At 34.0% G+C, this 19,198-nt stretch overlaps 1 protein-coding gene across 1 annotated transcript; it reads right to left on the minus strand.

Moving 5' to 3' along the window:
• Positions 1-1,128: 1,128 nt before the first annotated feature.
• Positions 1,129-16,172, minus strand: LOC143609069 (uncharacterized). The gene is made up of 9 exons (XM_077083933.1): positions 16,064-16,172; positions 11,678-11,701; positions 10,693-11,624; positions 10,184-10,255; positions 9,890-9,961; positions 4,675-5,466; positions 4,467-4,580; positions 3,472-3,791; positions 1,129-1,720 (listed from the first exon to the last, which is right to left on the minus strand). Exons 1-9 carry the CDS (start codon positions 16,170-16,172, stop codon positions 1,129-1,131), a joined length of 3,027 nt encoding a protein of 1,008 aa, XP_076940048.1.
• Positions 16,173-19,198: the final 3,026 nt, after the last annotated feature.

Raw genomic sequence — 19,198 nt, forward strand, 5'->3', positions numbered from 1 at the left:
GATGTTATCGATGATTATGGTTTTGTGTTTTGACTGTGTTACCAGATGAAATTTATTCTTTTGAACATAGGTTTATAATTTTCATAGTTGTAGCTCAACACAACATAGTTTGCTCATGAGCTGACTTGATATAAGGAATAGATGTAATGTACTTTTAAATTATTGAAATTGTTTATACGAACAATCCATTTTCTAAAAGGATCCATTTTTTAAATTATTGAGTTAATGTTACAATATTTTTTAAGCTTTGCAACCTTCAACTATTAAGCAGGTGACTCAAGTATGTATAAATCTGCTTCAGTTTTAAGTTAGACGAAATCTGCATGGGGTTACATGCCTTTTAGCATATCATGATCAGGAAAGCACAAAACTATATATACAAAAATGCATGATGTAGTAGAGTCAAACATACAAGCTTATTTCGTAAGCATGAGTCAAAATAAAAGCAAGGCAAGCTCAAACAATTTGAAAAACAACTTAAGTTTAAACATAAGAAATACCCGTTAAACAAACTACGTCTTCAAAAGTTAAGCAAAACCATCCTTTTAAGAGGCTACCTCTTCTTCGTCATCCATGTCTTCCAGATTGATTTCTAGGTCTCGACAAAGAACTACAAAATATTCCCTTTGTCGGCTTGTCCAATTCATAAAGACCTCTTTTGTCAGAGACCTATAGGCATGCACATAATCTTTCACCTCCTTTAGGCTTTTAGACATATCAAGACATTTATCCGATTCATCTGTATCCAGGTTGGGCTGATCAATATAGTCAGCAGAAATTGTTTCTTCTGTGTGTGAATTACTGATTAATCATTCACCTTCGGTTTTGTAGGTACCTACGTATAAGAAAAGACCTTTTAAACAGGTATAAACGGGAATTATATATACAAAGAAAAATACATAATTTAAATTAAATTTGACGAATCTGCTCTTACTAATATTGCATAAATTCTATCAAAAGGTTAAAACTTAAAAAGATAAGAATGTGAGATAGACCCATTCTTGTTTTGACCTCTTTTGACTCACCATTTGTTTAAAAGATTTATACATAAAGTTTTATGTCATTAAAGAAGTAAAAAGTTTTGGTTTATATTAAAGCATTTAAAGGAACTAATGTGGCAAAACTATGCTAATTACTCACTTGGAATTCCAAAGCCATCTTAAGTTGCATTAAAACTTCTTTTGTTGTCGGTCGTTTTTCTTTTTCATCATGTAGGCACCGGTATGCAATCTCTTGAAATGTAGTCAATGATTCAGGCACAATCTGCTCCCTTATTTGCTCGAACACCACCTCAATATGATTTCCTTCTTCAAATTTGTTTTTAATGAGCTCGGGGAGATAGTAACCTGGATGTTCGTGGATTGCAAATGTTGATCTTCCGCTCAAGATCTCAAACATAACCACACCAAATGAATAAACATCAGATTCTACTGTTAGGTATCTTGATTTTTTGTATAGTGGGTCCATGTATCCCTGGGTGCCACATGCATAATCGATGACATACTCTATATCTTGAGTTATTGGGCTTATTTGTGAAAGCCCAAAACCTGAAAGTTTTGCTTTCCAATCATGGTTTAGTAGAATGTTTGCAGTTTTGATCTCCCCATGCATCACCCTTGTTTGTTTTCCAACTCCTCCATGAATGAAGTCCAACGCGCTTGCAACATCGATGCATATATTAACTCGTTTCATCCATGTCAGAGAAGCATCGTTCAAATACCTATAAAGACTTCCTCTAGGCGCATACTCATAAACAATGATTTTTTCTTCCATTCATCACAGTAGCCTACAAGACCAATAACATTCTCGTGTTTATACTCCCGAAGAATTTGTATCTCACTCAAGAACTGTTTTTTCACTTGACCAAGCCTTGTATCCAATCGCTTTGCTACAATGGTTTTAAATTCATCACCATCTTGAAGGTTTCCTTTATAGATTTTCCCAAATTCTCCTTCACCAATACAATTGTCATCATGGAATTTTTGTGTGGCCAGTTTTATGTCTTCAAGTGGAATTCTAAGGCTGTCCTTTCCTATCAACCACGAGAAGATAATAATGAACTGTTAAATTACGATGGATGATTAAATTAGTATTTGAAAATAATATATAAATACGATTGACTCATTGCTTATAGATAAAAGTAGCTTGTTAAAAACTCAAAAGAGTGGTTTTTCAAAATTAACCAGAACGGTTTAAGTTTAGATACTACTGTACATTTGTACATACGAAATTCACTTTGTACTTCATTAAGTTAATCTAATGGCAACAAGCATTTTACATTTGTACAAAATGGTAATTAAAGTTTTAGGATATTGACTTACTTGAAAGAATAATGCTTTCTCTAGTTGCTTGACAACGACTTTCATTGTTGGACGTTTGTCTTGAGTTTCTGCCACACACTGATGTGCAATTTCAATAAATGTGTGCAAAGAATCCTTGTTGGGTCCTCTATTTAGAACAAAATTGTGTTCATTGGTTTCTTCCTTTATTATAGGATCTATCATCTCCTCTGTTGTTCCTTTGCTGAAGCTACGTCTTGCCATAGGGGCCAACCCTTTGTCACTCTCTTTCAGGTAAATTGGATCATTCGCTAACCTCCCACATAGAATTTCAAACAAAATTACTCCAAAACTATAAACACCCGATTCTCTTTTTAACTTACCACTCTTCACATATTCTGGATCAAGGTAGTACTCGCTACCGTACGGCGTCTGAGCGGGCATCTTGAGATGTAGAGCTTCATCTTCTTTATTTGGAGGCATGGATACGGATAACCCAAATGAATCGATCTTTGCCCCCCAATTCTCATCCAACTGAATGTCATAGTTTCTTAAAAAACGGATTATTACCTTCCTTTGGTCTTCAATCTCGAAGTGAAGGTAATTCAATGATTGTGCAACATCAATGCAAATTTTCAAGCGTTTCTCCCATGTCAAAATACGCTTGTTGTTGCCGTTGTTCAAATATTCATAAAGGTATTTATTAGAAACATTTTCAGTGACAATGATCATCTCAGAACCTTCAATACAAAATCCAAGTAGACTGACAATGCTGTGATGCTTAACACTACTAAGCACTTCAATCTCTGTATAGAACAATTCTTCTCCTTGCTCGTTATCTCTAGGATGGACACGTCTTATAAGTACAGTGTTGTGGGTTCACCTTTGTTTTTCCCTTCTATGGATGGTGGGGTTTCTTTATCAAAACAGTCGAGTTCACCTCTATACCAGGTATAGTAACGGCTAACTCTAGTTCTGCATGTGTCTGAGAAATTATCGGTGGCTGAAATAATATCATTGAGAGGAAGCTTCAAGTGTTCCAAGTTGTTTCCCTGCAAATACGTGACAAGGTTGTAAAGAGAGTTGCAACTAGATAAATGATAAGAAAATTGGAAAGAAATATAACGCGGTTGCAACATCAATGCATATAGTAAGGCGTTTCACCCATGTAAGAGAAACATCCTTCAAATACCTATCAAGACTTCCTTTGGGTGCATACTCATAAACAATGACGTTTTCATCTTTTTCATCACAATAGCCTATAAGACCAATTATGTTCTCGTGCTTATACTCCAAGAGAATTTGGACCTCATTCCAAAATTGTTGTTCCCCTTGACCAAGCCTTGTATCTAGTCGCTTTGCAACAATGGTTTTAATTCCATCACCGTCTTGAAGCTTTCCTTTAAAAACTTCCCCAAATCCTCCTCCACCAATGCAATTGTCATTATTGAAGTTTTGTGTGGCTACTTTTATGTCTTCAAGTGAAATTCTGGGGTTGTTGATCTTGTTTTTCTGTCAGACATGACACACCAATTAAATTACATATACTGATCACAATTATATGTTGTTAAAATTATAACGGCTGATTAATATGGTGTTGAAAACAATATATACAAATTAGTAGGTGCTATCAGAAAACAATAAATTGTCAAAATACATGTTAGTAATGAAAGACTACAAATTAGTTAACAATTAGTGATGAGGTTGCTTTGCTGCTATTTAAAATGGTGATGGTAATTTACAGAAACTGTAAACAATGATAAAACCTTACCACAGTAAAATATTTTATAAAAACTAAAAAATGATGATGAAATTAAAATTTTGATGATATCATAGACTTCAAACAATGAACAATATGAGTTTAACATGCGTGATAATTGATCAATGCCCTTTTATCCATTAAAGATGTGCTTTACTTAGTTTTCAAAAGTTTTAAATTGAACTTTGATCATATTCTTTTCTTTACACTTTCATATCAGCAGTTCAGCAAAGCTGCAGACAGTCTAAAAATGTTTAAGCAACAACGATAAAACAAAGTAAACTCAGAAAGTGGAAAAGATTTTTACCATTGTGCTTTATCAATTATAGTATAATGTCATATCAGTTTACATTTTTATTAAACTAAAGTGAATCATCACAATCACTACTTCTTAGGATCAATAATATGAAGTTAGAACAATGACTTACTTGAAAGAATAATGCTTTCTCAAGTTCCTTGACAACATCTTTCATTGTTGGACGTTGATTTTGAGTTTCTGCCACGCACTGATGTGCAATTTCAATAAATATACGCTTTGGGTCCTCTATTTAGAACAAAATTGTTTTCACTTGTTTCTTCCTTTATTGTATGATCAATAATGTCTTGTATTGTTCCCGAGCAGTAGCATTGTTTTGCCACATGAGCCAGCCCTGCTTCATTCTCTTTAAGGTAAATTGGGTCAAAGGCTATCCTCCCACATAGAATTTCAAACAAAACTACTCCAAGACCATATACATCCGATTCTCTTTTTAACTTATTAGTCTTCTTATATTCTGGATCTATGTGGCGCATTCTGCCAATCCAGCTGATATGGAGTGCTTCGTCTTGTTGATTTGAAGGCAGGAATACAGACCACCAAAAGTTAACAGTCTTTGCCCCGCAGTTCTTGTCCAAAAAGACGTTGTAGCTACATATATCACGGTTTATTATCATCGTTTGGTCCTCCATCTCATAGTGAATGTACTTTAACGCATGTGCAACATCAATGCAGATTTTCAAACGCTTTTCCCAAGTGAAAATGCGCATGCTACTGTTGACGTCTTCCAAATAATCACCAAGGAATCCATTAGAAGCATTCTCAAGGACAAGGATCATCTCAGAAGCTTCAAAACAAAATCCAAGTAGGGTGACTATGTTGGGATGCTTAACAGCGCTAAGCACTTCAACTTCTGTAAAAAACTCTTTTTCTCCCCAGTACTCATGTCCAGGAGGAGGGTAGCGTTTAATAAGCACATGATCAGTCCCTTCAACAACGGATGAATGATTTTCTTTACCAAAATGGTCGTCGAGTTTTGCTCTGTACATAGTACACCCACCCCCATCTGGAATTTCGTAAGCCTTTGAAAAACCATCCGTTGCTAATTGAACATCAGCCAGAGGAATCTTCAAATGTTCCAACTTCTTAATAATTAGCTGCTGCTGCTGCTGCTGCTGCTGCAAATTATTTAAATATATATATGTCATAAGGCAATTAAATTGAAATTGTGTGGTTCATATTTTTATAGAGAAATTGGAATTCATGGCCGATTAGCTGCTTCTTTTTTCCCCTTTGTTTTGTGACTAGACCCTTCTTTTAACTATTCAAGGCCAGCTCAACACATTTGCCCAAGCCCACAAACCATTTATAGTTTGTTCTAAACTAGGCCCAAATACAAAGTTACAATTTGTTAAACCAAATTATTTTAATGCTAGATTAAATGTTAATATGAAAGGATTATAAATCCTCTGTATTAGCTTACTCTAATTAAATTGTTCATGCTTATAATTATAGATGATTTGCTAGAATTTCAAAGTATTTGATTATATGCGTGTATTCTGCCACTAAAGTGAAAAAAGTTGTTTGACCAACTAGTTATTTTAAATTGTAGGTATATAAGAAAGGTGGATTATATATGTTCATATTTATTATATAAATTAGATGAAATTGATTAAGAAAGAGTAAAAAAGGAAAGTTGAACAAGTATATTGCAGCACTTAGATTACTGAACGTACGTATATAATTGCATGATTCATAAATTTAATTTAAAATATTTTAATTGATGTTATATTAAACTAAATGGTAACGAATATGAACAGACATTATAAAACAATAAGTTAGTAAGAGCATCTCCAATGCTTTATGCATGGTTTGAAATCCAACCATCCTAATCATTCACTCACATTCTCTCTCCTTCCATTCTCACTTCTTCATCCTTTCACACACACCTTACAGACCATATTGAAATTCCAAACTCTTTTCACTCTCTCCTCTCTCTCTTCCACCTAGGAGACACCTATGATTCAAAACACCCAAAACCTTACCATTGGAGATGCCCTAATAATAAGGAAACATAAAAGTTATTTTAATATACATTTTCTTTATTTATCTTTTGGCATGTGAAGAGGTAACTCTGGGATTTAGGTTATCGTAAGAGCATTCTCAATCCATTCATCAAATTATGTGAGATGGGTTTTTTATAAGTTAAGGAGTGATTTAGGGTGTAGTAAGCGAGTCCTATAACTTTTTAATATATTTTGAAAGTGGTTATGAGTGAAGGGGAGAAAAAAAGTAATGATAAATTTATAAAGAAATATTATTTAATTGAACAGGAGAGAGAAAATGCAGTGATTTTTAGTATAATTTTGGATTTGAGGTTATGAGATGGAATGGGAATGTTCTGAGGTGAGGTCGTGCTCCGATATGCAATGTTTTCAAACCTTGCCTGGACGTCAACCCGGACATCTTGCCAGGTCAAAAGTCGAACCGACCCGGGAGGACGGATCGGTGTTTGACCTGGTAGACCTCATAAATAATTTAAATATTATATATATTATATATAAATAAAATAATAACCAAACTTTCATTTCATGAAGCATGTTTCATTAACATAGCCCAACCAGACCAAGTTTTATGAAGTGGACTAAGCCTAACCAACCCAATCAAGCAACACAATCAAATGGTCCAACAAAGGAACCCTAAGTGATATAACGGGGATAGAGCAGTGACCAAGAGAAAATTGACTGGTGTTCATGTTCTTCTTCCCATCTTCTTCCTATGTCATATAATCAGTCAATTACCATCCTCGTGCTTATTTTGTGTTAAAATCAAACCACTTAAGCAACATGGGAAGTTCAAATCGACGAAGTTTCAATCAAGTAATTGATTCAGAAACGAGACGATTGCAGAGTTGGGGACGAAGCCGCGTGGTTCAAAGATGGAATCTAGGGTTTTCAGTTTTATTTTGTTGGTTTCTTTTATTAATTTTTTAAAATTTCCGGTCCACCCAGCGGGTCATCGGTTCCGGTATGCTTAGCGGGTCCCGGTCGGACCGGCCGGTCCTGTCCTTGTTTCAAAACACTGCCGATATGTTTTAGGGCCGTCCAAACTGTTCGCCGCTCGAACTCGCTCATCGCTCGCTTGGAAATTTCTCGAAAAATACTCTCTCGTTTTTCGCTCGATTGTAAACGAGCCGCTCGGTTCGGTTCGGTTTGTAAACGAGCAAAGGTTTGCTCGGTTCGGTTCGGCTCGAATATTTTTAATTTATTTTTATATAATTATATATGAGCAAATACACACATAAAATATTAGTATACAACTGTTTAAAACCTTTTAAAATTTTCCTATTACGTCAACTTTATAATTTCATTGGTTCTATTCAAGTTTTTAAAATACTAAAAGTTTGTTTACATGTTTATTATATCTCACTTTAAATTTGTATCTCCAAAAAATTTACAACCTATAACACCTTTGTCTAAAAACTACTAATTTGTTTACAAAATGTATTATTTACAACATTCAAACTTGTTTCTTATTAAAATTTTTAGAGTGAAAAAGAAATAAATAATGCTCGAAAATCGCTCGGCCGTTCGATCGAAAAATGCTCGATTCGATTTTGGCTCGGTTCGAATTTCAGCCGTTCTGTTCGGTTCAATTGTAAACGAGCCAAGCAACGAGCAAGCCTTCGCTTGTTTCGGCTCGGCTCGGCTCGTGAACAATGTTTGATCCTTATCCCATTTCATAATTCAGCCCAATAATCTAGTATGTGGATTAGATGATGTTATAATCAACATAAATTTGGTTCTAAAAAACACATCATACATTAATCATAGTTATATTTAATAATGGTTAATTAAAGGATAACTCGGACCATAGTCGGGTCATTCATCCCTTGTTTATGTACTTAGGCCCACATTGTACAGGAACCATAACACTAACAGTCCTCTAAACCTTACTAAAACTGACCTTATTAATCATGCAACAACTCATGCGAGTAAAGAGAAAACAATGTAGCCGTTTGTCATCATACGCCCACGTTATCTATTTTCACTGTTTTCCACTTCTAACCCATAGGCTTGAATTATTGATTTACAACTTCAATTGATGCATAATTGCATAAATTGATCAAATTAATTCTTGATAACAAATTTCAATATTTTAAGTAATACCGTAGTTTTATTTTTATTAATAATTTTGACAAAAGGTCATGAATAACTTGTATATATCAACTCTTATATTATAGTTAATTATTTGAGTAAAGTTAAAATAAAAGGACAACGAAAATGAGAAGGGTGAGAATCAATTTAATCTATTAATATTAGATTTTAATGGTGGAGATTAATTCGAGAGAAAAAATTGATGGGAAGAGCATAAATGTAACAACCCACTTTTGTTGACTTTCTCTTTCCACATGCAAGTCACATGTCAATTCCCTTATCATTTAAAAACGCCCATAACTTTTTCAAGCAACATTCTTTTTAAAAAAAAACTCACCATAATAACAAACATTTTTTTTATCTTTAATATGAGTATCATATTGTTATATAAAAAAATAGTGGGTTTTTATATTGTGTTATTGGTTGTTCATTGCGTTTTTTAATTGGATTTTTCGATGCATTGTGTTATAGATTTTGGTCATTGTGTTATCAATTGGTACTCATATTAAAGATAACAATTAAAACAATGATTACGTCATTGAGTCTTTTTTTACTTATCATTGTGTTTTAGTCATTGTGGAGAAAAAAGTATTATGCTCATTGTGTATTACGTTCATGTCATTGTGTAACATGTAGTTTCCATTGTGTTTCACGTTTCAGGTCATTGTGTTATGTGTATTCACCATTGTGTTTTATGTTTCAGGCCATTGTGTTATATGTATTCATCATTGTGTTCTACGTTTCAGTTAATTTTGTAATATGTATTCATCATTGTATTTTATGTATTAGAGAATTTGTTGTTATTTTACATTATATTTACGTATTAAGATTACACAACAGTGTTCTTAGCATTAAAAAAAATACACAATGATTGACGAAAAAAACACAATGACAAGCAGAAAGACACAACGATGAAAAAATACACAATTACAAACAAAAAGACACAATGACATAATTTTCTTTTAATTTTTATGTAACAAAGTCATACTCATATTAAAGATTAAAAAAATCGTTTTTTATTATAGTGATTTTAAGAAAAATATCATATGAAAAGGTTAGTCATGTTTTAAAATGATGGGGGAATTGGCATATGACTTGCATGTGGAAAGAGAAAATATGTACTATTACCCTTTTTTCTTTGATACCCACTTGACACATATAAATTAATTATGACTTCTCACACTTATCATTTTTGTTGGCATTTGTAGAATAACTAACATTAATTATCTAAGTGTTAAGATATTGCAAACAATTCATACTTATACTTTGTTGCTATTAGTGTATTTGTTTCAATTCAAAAACTACATAAATAACAATTTACTATTTCTGTTGAAGTTTCGTCACATTCCAATTAAATTTATAGATTTCACTTTTTTTAGAAAACAAAAATACCAGAAAGGATAATCAAGTCGAAAAAGAAACAAAGAAAAGGTCATACATGAATTTCATGAGATGCTTTTTCAACTTCCTCGGCAACTTGGTCATATTCCGGTTGTTGTACTTGCTCCTCCTTCAAGAAAAAAAATGAGATAAAAAAAAGTTACTGATAAAAGCAGCATTTTAGTGATAAGAAGCTATATATTAATGATGAAAAACTATAAATTTGGTGATGGAAAACAAATTCAATTTGCAGATCTCAATTCTTTTACAAATATTTTAATGAGAAAAATGATGAAGTGACGAATAGAGAAGAAGAAGAAGAAAAAAAAAATGAGAAAGAGGAAGGTCTTACGAGAATTTGATGAGTTGGTGTCTCAAGTTCCTTGACAACTTGATCCTTATCAAGGTGTTGTACTCCCTCAACCTTTAAGAAATTATATCTATATTTATTGAGAATAAACTATAAAACAATGAGGAAACGGATAATAGATGATAAAATGTTGACGAAACTGATGTTCAAAGATAATGCCTTAAAAACCACCAAATAAATAATGCATTACAGGTCAAATTTGTTAGTGAAGTATAAATTAAGATAACGTAAATTAACAAAAGATAAAAATATTACAACGTTATGAAAAAAAGAAAATCACACACACGTAACCGTTTCAGTTTGGATCAACATTGATGTCTACGTGTCAAGTCTTTCAAGATCCATTCCATGTAATTGATATATAGTTTAGCTATTAAAAATGTAGCAATTTATATGTATTCCTTTTGCATTATAATAATATGTGCATTTAATGGTTGAATTAAATTAAATTTATATATATACATATGTATATATATAAACACCTGACTTACTTGAAAGAATAATGTTTTCTCAAGTTCTTTGAGAACAACTTTTATTGTTGGACGTTGGTCTTGAGTCTCTACCACACACTGATTTGCAACTTTTAAAAATGTTTGCAAAGAATCCTTGTTGGTTCTTCTATTTGGAATAGAACTCATTTTACCAATTGCTTCCTTTATTGCAGGATCTATCATGTCCTCTTGTGTTCCCGTGGAGAAGTTTTGTCTTGCCACATCAACTAGACCTTTCTTGCTTTCGTTAAGGTAAATTTGGTCTCCAGCACGCCTTCCACATACAATTTCAAACAAAACTACTCCAAAGCTATACATATTTGTCTCTCTTTTTAATTCACCAGTATTCTCATATTCTGGATCTACATGGTATCGTTGGTCAAAATATGTTTTTCTATATTCAGCTTCGTCTTTTTGATCTAGAGGCAAGAATACCGCCCATTGAAAGTCTTCAATCTTTGCCTCCCAATTCTGGTTGAACCCGATTCTATTGGCATTTATATTACCATGTATCATCACTTTGTTATCTTCCATCTCAAAGTGAAGGTAATTCAACGCACGAGCAGCATCAATGCAAATTTTCAAACGTTTTACCCAAGTCAAAGTACGCATTTCTTTGACGTTTCCCAAATAATCACTAAGGTTTTCGTTTGAAAATTTCTCAGTGACAAGCATCATATCAAAACCTTCAACACAGAATCCTAATAGATTGACTATGTTGTGATGCTTAACACTAGTTAGCATTTCAAGCTCTGTAAAAAACATTCCTTCTTCTTGCTCGTCATCTACAGGAATGAAGCGTTTAATAACTACAGTGTTATGTCTTTTGGATAGTTCACTTATACTCTTCCCTTCTATAGAGAAAGTGTTTTTGTTATCAAAATGACCGAGTTCTACCGTGTTACCAAGTGTAGTAATTGTTAGATCCAATTCTGTATTTGTCTGAAAAATTGTTGGTAACTAACTTTATATCAAGAAGCTGAACCTTCAAGTGTTTCAAGTTCTTTACCTGCAAACATGTAACAAGCAAACATGTAACAAGAGGAAAAGAGAGTTAGAAAATATGAAATTATAGATACTTGTTAGAAGTGTCAGATCAATTTTTGGTGGTTAATATATTTGTAATCACTTTTAGGAACCTTAGCGGTCCGAAATAACCAGAAAAAAAAAAAGAAAAAAAAAGCTGAACATAAAAAGAAAAATAATATCTTATGCTAGTGGGTCCCACCAATAAATATCTTTCCTCCTCTAGCGCACGAACACCACAGTTCACATGGTAGTAGTTTGTGTTTTCCATCTTTAATGGGTTTCTTCAACCATATAATTGGGCTCATTGTCTCCACTGTAAATTTGGTGATTATTTTTTGTATTGGTGGTAGTTGGACTTTGATAGGAGATGGTGGTTGAATAATTAACAGGAAATGTTAAAAGCATTTGATAGTTTTTTATTTTTTATTTTTCAGAGTAATTTGGTTATTTTCAATGCATTTGACTTAAAAAATATATTTATTTTCAAAATTTAAACATCTTGATTTAAAATCTCACACGTCTCATAAAGGAATATCTTTCTATTAAAACAATTAGGTCATTTAGTACCCTTTCAAGACTATTGGGAACATGTAAGAGATATCAGGAGGGATAAGGCAAAGATTGGTCGGCGGGTGCAATTGAATAGTGGTAAAATCGTAAAAAAAATCTTTGAGAATTAAATTATGAATAGTAGTAATTTGAAAAATACAATATATAACAAATCATTAATTATGTAATAAACAAGCGTTGTACAATAATTTAAGATATCGTAATTTTAATTTATTTTTCTTTCTTAATGCTCTTTTTAATAGTAAAAGTAAACAACCAAAGGGGTTGTACAACACTATCAAAATGTTTGTTAAGATGAGAGACCTCTCAAATGGTGTTTGTTGGTTAAGTCTCTTGGTGGATGAAAAATGGTAGAATAAATTGACGTAAAAAAAACAAATTAAAACGGTGAGAAATAAAGTATATCATACGTAAAAAAAAAGTTAAATAAGAAAAGACTTACAAAATACGGTTGAAACTTTAATGCTTGCTTCAATGCTTTCTCTAGTTTATCGACAATAATGAGAATATTTGGGCGGTTTGCTCGCTCTTTCTCTAAGCAAGAATATGCCGTTTTTGAGTATAATCTGAGTGAATACCATTTGATTCCTTAGATCAGGATAGACTATATCTTGCAGCGTTTCATTTTCATAATGATATTTGGCCAATCGAGCTAGAAAGTTGTTCGCCTTGTTCTTAATATATGCACTCCTCCCGCACAATAATTCGAATAAAACCACACCAAATGAGTAGATATCTGACTTGTGCGTCACACCCTTGCTCTTTTCAATTTCTGGGTCTACATACCCTATTGCGCCAAAAGGTTCAGAAAGGATGACCTGGTCCATCCGGTTAACCCATTGTTTGACAGAAACTTTAAAACCGGATAACTTTGGTTCCCAGTTCTCGTCTAATAAATTGTGGAGCTGTTGATGTTAAGATGTATAACACCATAACCACGCCCCTCATCATAATGGAGGTAACTCAGCGCACGAGCCACGCCTACACATATCTTCAATCTTTGAGTCCATGTGAGGTTCGGATTGTTAAGATGCTCGTTCAAACTTCCTTTGGCGGGCTGATACGCCCTGTTTTTTTTTAGCTTGTTCAATGTTTTGTTTTTCTTTAGGTCGGCAATAAACAGAGAATTGGTGCGTGGTGTTACAATGGCAAAAAGCTATTGCTAGCGGGCCCAACCCACCATACGGAACATTAATTTCTCAAAGTTATCTTCAGTTTCGGAGAAAACCCACTCGCTCAAAGGTCCAGACGTCCTTAGGATCGAACAAGAGATTACAAAGATCTAAGTCTTCTTCATTGAGGCACTCATGCCGTCCTTGAAGTGTTGTTTATTGGGATCGAACCTGAGTTTTCACTAAAAATGCCAAACTTCCTACCGGTCTACCACTACACCATATTGAAAATTAAGGACAATATGCAGTGTGTTGGAGTGTTGCAGGGAATGGGCAGAGCACCTTCCTGCATTTTTCAAATTTTAATTTTAATATAATGTTTATTTATGTTCTCAATTTTTACACTTTTTATTTATTTTTTAATTAATTTTAGTATTATATTAAAATAGGTTCAACCGGTTCGACGGGTAGGTCCTACAGCTACTGAGCTTCCAAGATATTTTAAATTTTGTAATTTCTAAAATCATAATTCCATAATCTACGAGCTTGTGGTAACCAACATTTATGATTGTATATTGAATTTTATAAACTTTGTTCATCGCCTCAATATAAACCATTTTGCAATCAGGTGAGCATGAATGCAATCAACGTCATCAGCTAATCAATTAAGTCTAAAGCTATGAACTAATCAACATCAATTTGTTAAATTAATGAGCTAATCATATAGACCCCAGGGTTGTCCGGTGATGTAAAATTACCATACAGCATACATTGGCAAACGGTTAATCTTCTCCCGGTATCTTTATGTTTTTTTTTTTAATTTTATTATTTATTTATTATTATAGTTTCTTTCATTGCTAAACTAAAAAATTTATAATAAAATGTCAGGTAAGCGGGCAACAAGCTGCGCCACAATCCTATTTTGAATAGTAAATCCGATCCTACTAAAAACGAAGCTTTGGGTTTTAGGAGCCAAAAACTTACTCTTCAATATTCACAACTCGCTGAACACTGATCAAAAAAGCCATAACCTCCGGGGTTAGAAACAGAATGTATAAAAAGCAAAGGGGAGAAACACACATTGTTTCTCTAAACAAGCGTTCTTGTGTTAGCAATTTTGTCTGATTTCGCGTTCAACGCAACTTGACCCGCAACAAACTCATTATTTCTTAGCCCAACAAGAGGGAACACTCCTGTAAGATCCACACAAGCGTGTTTCAAGCATATGTAGGTGTAAGAATTTGAATGAACAGACATCCTTGACTAGTATATTCTTTTGTGAAATTAAACTAAAAATTACAAATTTACAAGCCATCTCTAGATGCTTAAAATAAGTTACAAAGAAAACTAATAATCTAGAACTTATTTGATATGATTGCTTAGTTGGCATTTTGGAGTAAATCAAAACCCTGACAAAATATTGGTCATGGGCATTGTGATCGGGACAGACCCTAATAAATACTGGCCCCTCGGAGCATCAAACAATTAAGTGGGTTTTTGGTTTTTATTTTAGTTTAGTTTAATTATTTGTTTTATTATTATTTACTTGTTTATTAAAAAGAAGTTTAAAATCCCTCCGGACATCAAATCACAATGGAGCAACATAGGCTCAAGGATTTAAAGTCCCCGGTGTTCACGTGATAGTGACGTGGTATTGTAGAGGGGTTTTAAAACCCGCTCCACAAAGAATGGTCTTATGACCCTACACTTTCAAACAAAACCTCATAAGATCAAGCATATACAATAAATAGGCTTGAACTGCCTATATATTTATATTTTCTTAATACTTTTTTTACGAAATTAAATTACGACATACTGCAATTGCGACATATTTATGCGTTACAACATTGGTGACAAATTAGTTTGTGAGAGATCAGCAACGCATCCATTCTCCAATGGAATTTGTTTCTGAAATATTTCATTACAGATTATCAGTGACGGAGTTTCCATGATTAATTTCTAACTATAAGTTATGCATATTACAAATATCCAAAATAGATGCATGGTTGATCCTTTTTGATTATATCATTCATATATATACTAGCTTTTATCCCCTGTATTACTACGGGTGTGGGAAGCGCGGGGGTGGGGGGTTATTTTAAATTATTCATTTCTAATATTTATATATTTTTTTATTTTAATTTTATTTTTTGTAAAGAAAGTTAATAATATACTTGTGATTGATAATGAAAGAGTTTTGACAAATAAATAAGATATTATAACCCGGTTTAAAATTTATCTGGGTTTGATAATACCTATGGCCCGCTTATTTTTTTTACTACAAAATTGTTTCTTAATTATAAATAATATTTTTTAAAAAAATCAGATATTATTTTTTAGTATAGGTTGGATTAATGTTGACTAAGCCACCAGAAAAAGAGTCGTTGGTGTGGTGACCAAGTTATGGGCTGAATGTACGTTGGAGTCCAAGAATAAAGGAACAGAATGAAGACCAAGTTTATCTGCTTAGTTTGTTATTTTTTTTTTCTATTTAAGCATCTTTAGTTTGCTTTGTTTATCATCACTTTCAATTAGCCGAAATCCACTTTTGTAATCTTTTAATCATTCCTAAGCATTTGGCTTTAATAAAAAAGATTACTTTTGGCAGCAACTAGTTCCAGTTTCTTTGATTCATTTAAATTTCCTGATCCAAATCTTACATTTGGTATCAGAGCAACCACGTTCTGATCCAATTTTTATGCCAAAGTTCCTACGTTTCAACATCATGTCAGTCATCACAAACTCTAACTCCTCAAGAGACAATTCCATTCCATTCCAGTGCCCAATCCTCACACCTACAAACTATAATACCTGGGCCATCAAAATGGAAGCTATCATGGATGCCCACGGGTTGTGGGATGCCATCGAGCCACCAACCGAAGTGGTTGCGGATGAACGAAAAGTAAAACAGGCTCGAGTTTTCATCTTTCAGGCAATCCCTGAAGAAATACTTTCGCAGGCGGCGAAGAAAAAGACGGCTAGTGAAGTATGGGATTCGTTGAAATTCCGGTATGTGGGTGCAAAACGCGTTCAGAAAGCTCGCTTACGAATTTTAAAAAGTGAGTTTGAAGGGTTGCAAATGAAGGATGGAGATTCTATTGACGAGTATGCAGGAAAGCTGTCGGGTATGGTCTCAAAATTTAACAGTGTTGGAGCAAAGTTGGAAGATGAGGAACTGGTACGTAAATTGTTTGACACGGTCCCGGAGAGGTTTATAAACCTAGTGGCTTCAATTGGGCAAAGTTCAGATGTTGAAACTATGCCATTTGAAGAAGCGATTGCACACTTGAAAGCTTATGAAGATAGAGTAAAGCTTCCTCAATTGAAACAAGCAACCGACAACAGCTTGTTACTCACCAAAACGGAGGGTCAGACGAGCTCGAAGGGACAAGTGAAGAACCAACAGTTCACGGGCCAGAAGTCCGGTGGACGAGGAAAAGCTGACCGGGGTGGTCGGGGTAGTTTTCGGGGACGTGGTCGCGGTAGGGGTAACCGCGGTGGACACGCCGGGAACCTAGATCAAAGGAACGGGTCAAGGAACAGAGATAAAAGGCACATCGAGTAGGTCATGAACTCGGGCATTATGCATCGGAGTGTAAAGAACCGAAGGAGAAACAGGATGAGGTGAATCTAAACCGAACTCAAGAAGAGAAACCAGCCCTCTACTTGACTATACATGGTGAAGAAACAGCCTCCATGGTCCTTTTAAATGAAGATAGAGTCTTTCCAAAGTCGGGTGAAAGCAAAGAAGTGTGGTACGTTGACAATGGTGCTAGCAACCATATGAAGGGGATGAGGGAATCATTCGCTGAGTTAGATTGTAACGTAACTGGGCAAGTTCGGTTTGGAGACGGATCCAAGGTTCAAATTGAAGGGAATGGTCCATTGGTATTTGAAAGCAAGACCGGCGAACACATACTCATCCCTGATGTGTATTACATTTCGGCGCTCACGAGTAATATCCTCAGTTTGGGGCAACTCACTGAGGAAGGGTATGACGTGCACATGCATGGAAACGTCCTGAAGTTGTATGACGACCATGAAAGACTCATTATGAAAATTCAGGGTCAGTGAATAGACTTTACAAAATCAATTTAAAAATTGCAAAACCAGTTTGTTTGGCAGCCTACATAGACAATGAAGCTTGGTTATGGCATGCAAGGATGGGCCATGCAAATTTTGTTGAACTTGAGTCAATGGCTCGAAATGATTTGGTTATGGGAATGCCTCGCATAACCCATCCAAAGCAGGTGTGTGAAGGCTGTCTGGTGGCTAAACAGGTCTCAAAAGAAATTCCCAAAGAGGCTCAGTGGAGAGCTAGTGAGCCATTGGGCTTGGTCCATGCAGACCTATGCGATCCAATTACACCACAAACAGCAGGTGGTAACCGGTATTTCTTACTTTTTGTTGATGATTTTACAAGGTTTATGTAGGTATATTGATGTGCTAAAAGTAGTTATATAAAAACACGCTAATCTAGACACTAAGTAATAAATTCTAGACTCTTAAACTTAACTAAACTACTAACCGGCAAGTGAACCAGTCGACTCTAGTACAGCTAAGTAAGTCCGGATATCGAACCCACGAGACTCTTTAAATTACGTTTACTAGCTAATTAGACTCGACTACAAAACACGACTTATTATTTATATTTGTTTAAGGGGGGTTTTATTTAAAATACTAAATTAATACTATAATTAAAACTAATTAAGAAAACAAATAAATTAAACGAAAACAAAGTTTGTTATGAAAATAAGATGATGATGAGAAAACTACCTAGGCTAGACTCCCCTAAATTTTGGTAATGAATTGACTCGGGAAAATATTTAGTTATGGACTGGGATCGTAAAATAGACACTTAAAAGAAAAACCAAATAGGACCCCTGACCCTTCTCAAGAGAAACCTATGGATTTCTAACAAGTTTTAACGCACACCAGTATTAAAAATCAAGTTCGCTTACGGTCACCCAATTGTTTACAATTTAGTTCCTTTATACGAAATCCTACCTTACAGCGCGGAAATCAAAGGCAGTTTAATATATCGAATTGATTCAATAGACAATAATTAAATAATCAAACCTAGACGGACTCTTTACGAAGAACTAAATCTAGCAAGATCAAATAATAAAGATCTATCAATAACCTAGCACCTTACAGATTTAGGTTAGCAGCACACTTAGGTTTAATTAATTAATAATTATTGTTCCTATGATCTTAATGCATATCAATCATAAAATAGTCAAAAACACAAAGTAGATGACCTAATAGCAACCTATCATAATGACAAACAATAATCTAGGCAACTATGGAATAATAACAATTAATCAAACAATCCTAAATATCCATATGCATCAATTTAATATGATTAAACCTTTTACCAAATCATAAAAATCATAACGATAAATAAATCCCAAATCAAAACACAACGTCAAAATAGGTTCATCATAAGCCTAGGCAGTCTATAATTTTTAGCCTAACATCATAAAATAAAACAAAACAATAATAAAGGAATTCATGGTGGAAAACAAAAGAAACGAAAGATTAAAGGCGATAAAACCTGTGGTCTTCGTTCTTGGATGATAAGCACGCCACCGTATGATTCCAAGCCTTCAAAACCTCCAAAAGATCACCTCTTGAGCTCCAAATTTTGTTTATGGCTTTCAGGTTATTATTAGGGTTAAGTTTATGGGTGTTTATATAGACTTTTAAGGCCCATAAACTTAAAATTAGTAGAAGATTCTGTAAATCTAAGCCCATAAACTTAATATTTGTAGAATATTCTAGAAAACTGAGCC

The sequence above is a fragment of the Bidens hawaiensis genome, unplaced genomic scaffold (genome assembly GCF_021521415.1).
Source record: "Bidens hawaiensis isolate Kalapana, Puna unplaced genomic scaffold, B.hawaiensis_p1.1 tig00419489_1, whole genome shotgun sequence".
NCBI lineage: Eukaryota > Viridiplantae > Streptophyta > Magnoliopsida > Asterales > Asteraceae > Bidens > Bidens hawaiensis.

Excerpts from the sequence above, each read along its gene's own strand:
- LOC143609069 (XM_077083933.1), bottom strand. The coding sequence starts at position 16,172 with ATGGAATTGTCTCTTGAGGAGTTAGAGTTTGTGATGACTGACATGATG. Across the intron at positions 11,625-11,677 it reads AGAACTTGAAACACTTGAAG|AATTGGATCTAACAATTACT; the intron begins GTTCAGCTTCTT and ends AGACAAATACAG. Across the intron at positions 10,256-10,692 it reads AGAAAACATTATTCTTTCAA|GTTGAGGGAGTACAACACCT; the intron begins GTAAGTCAGGTG and ends AATTTCTTAAAG.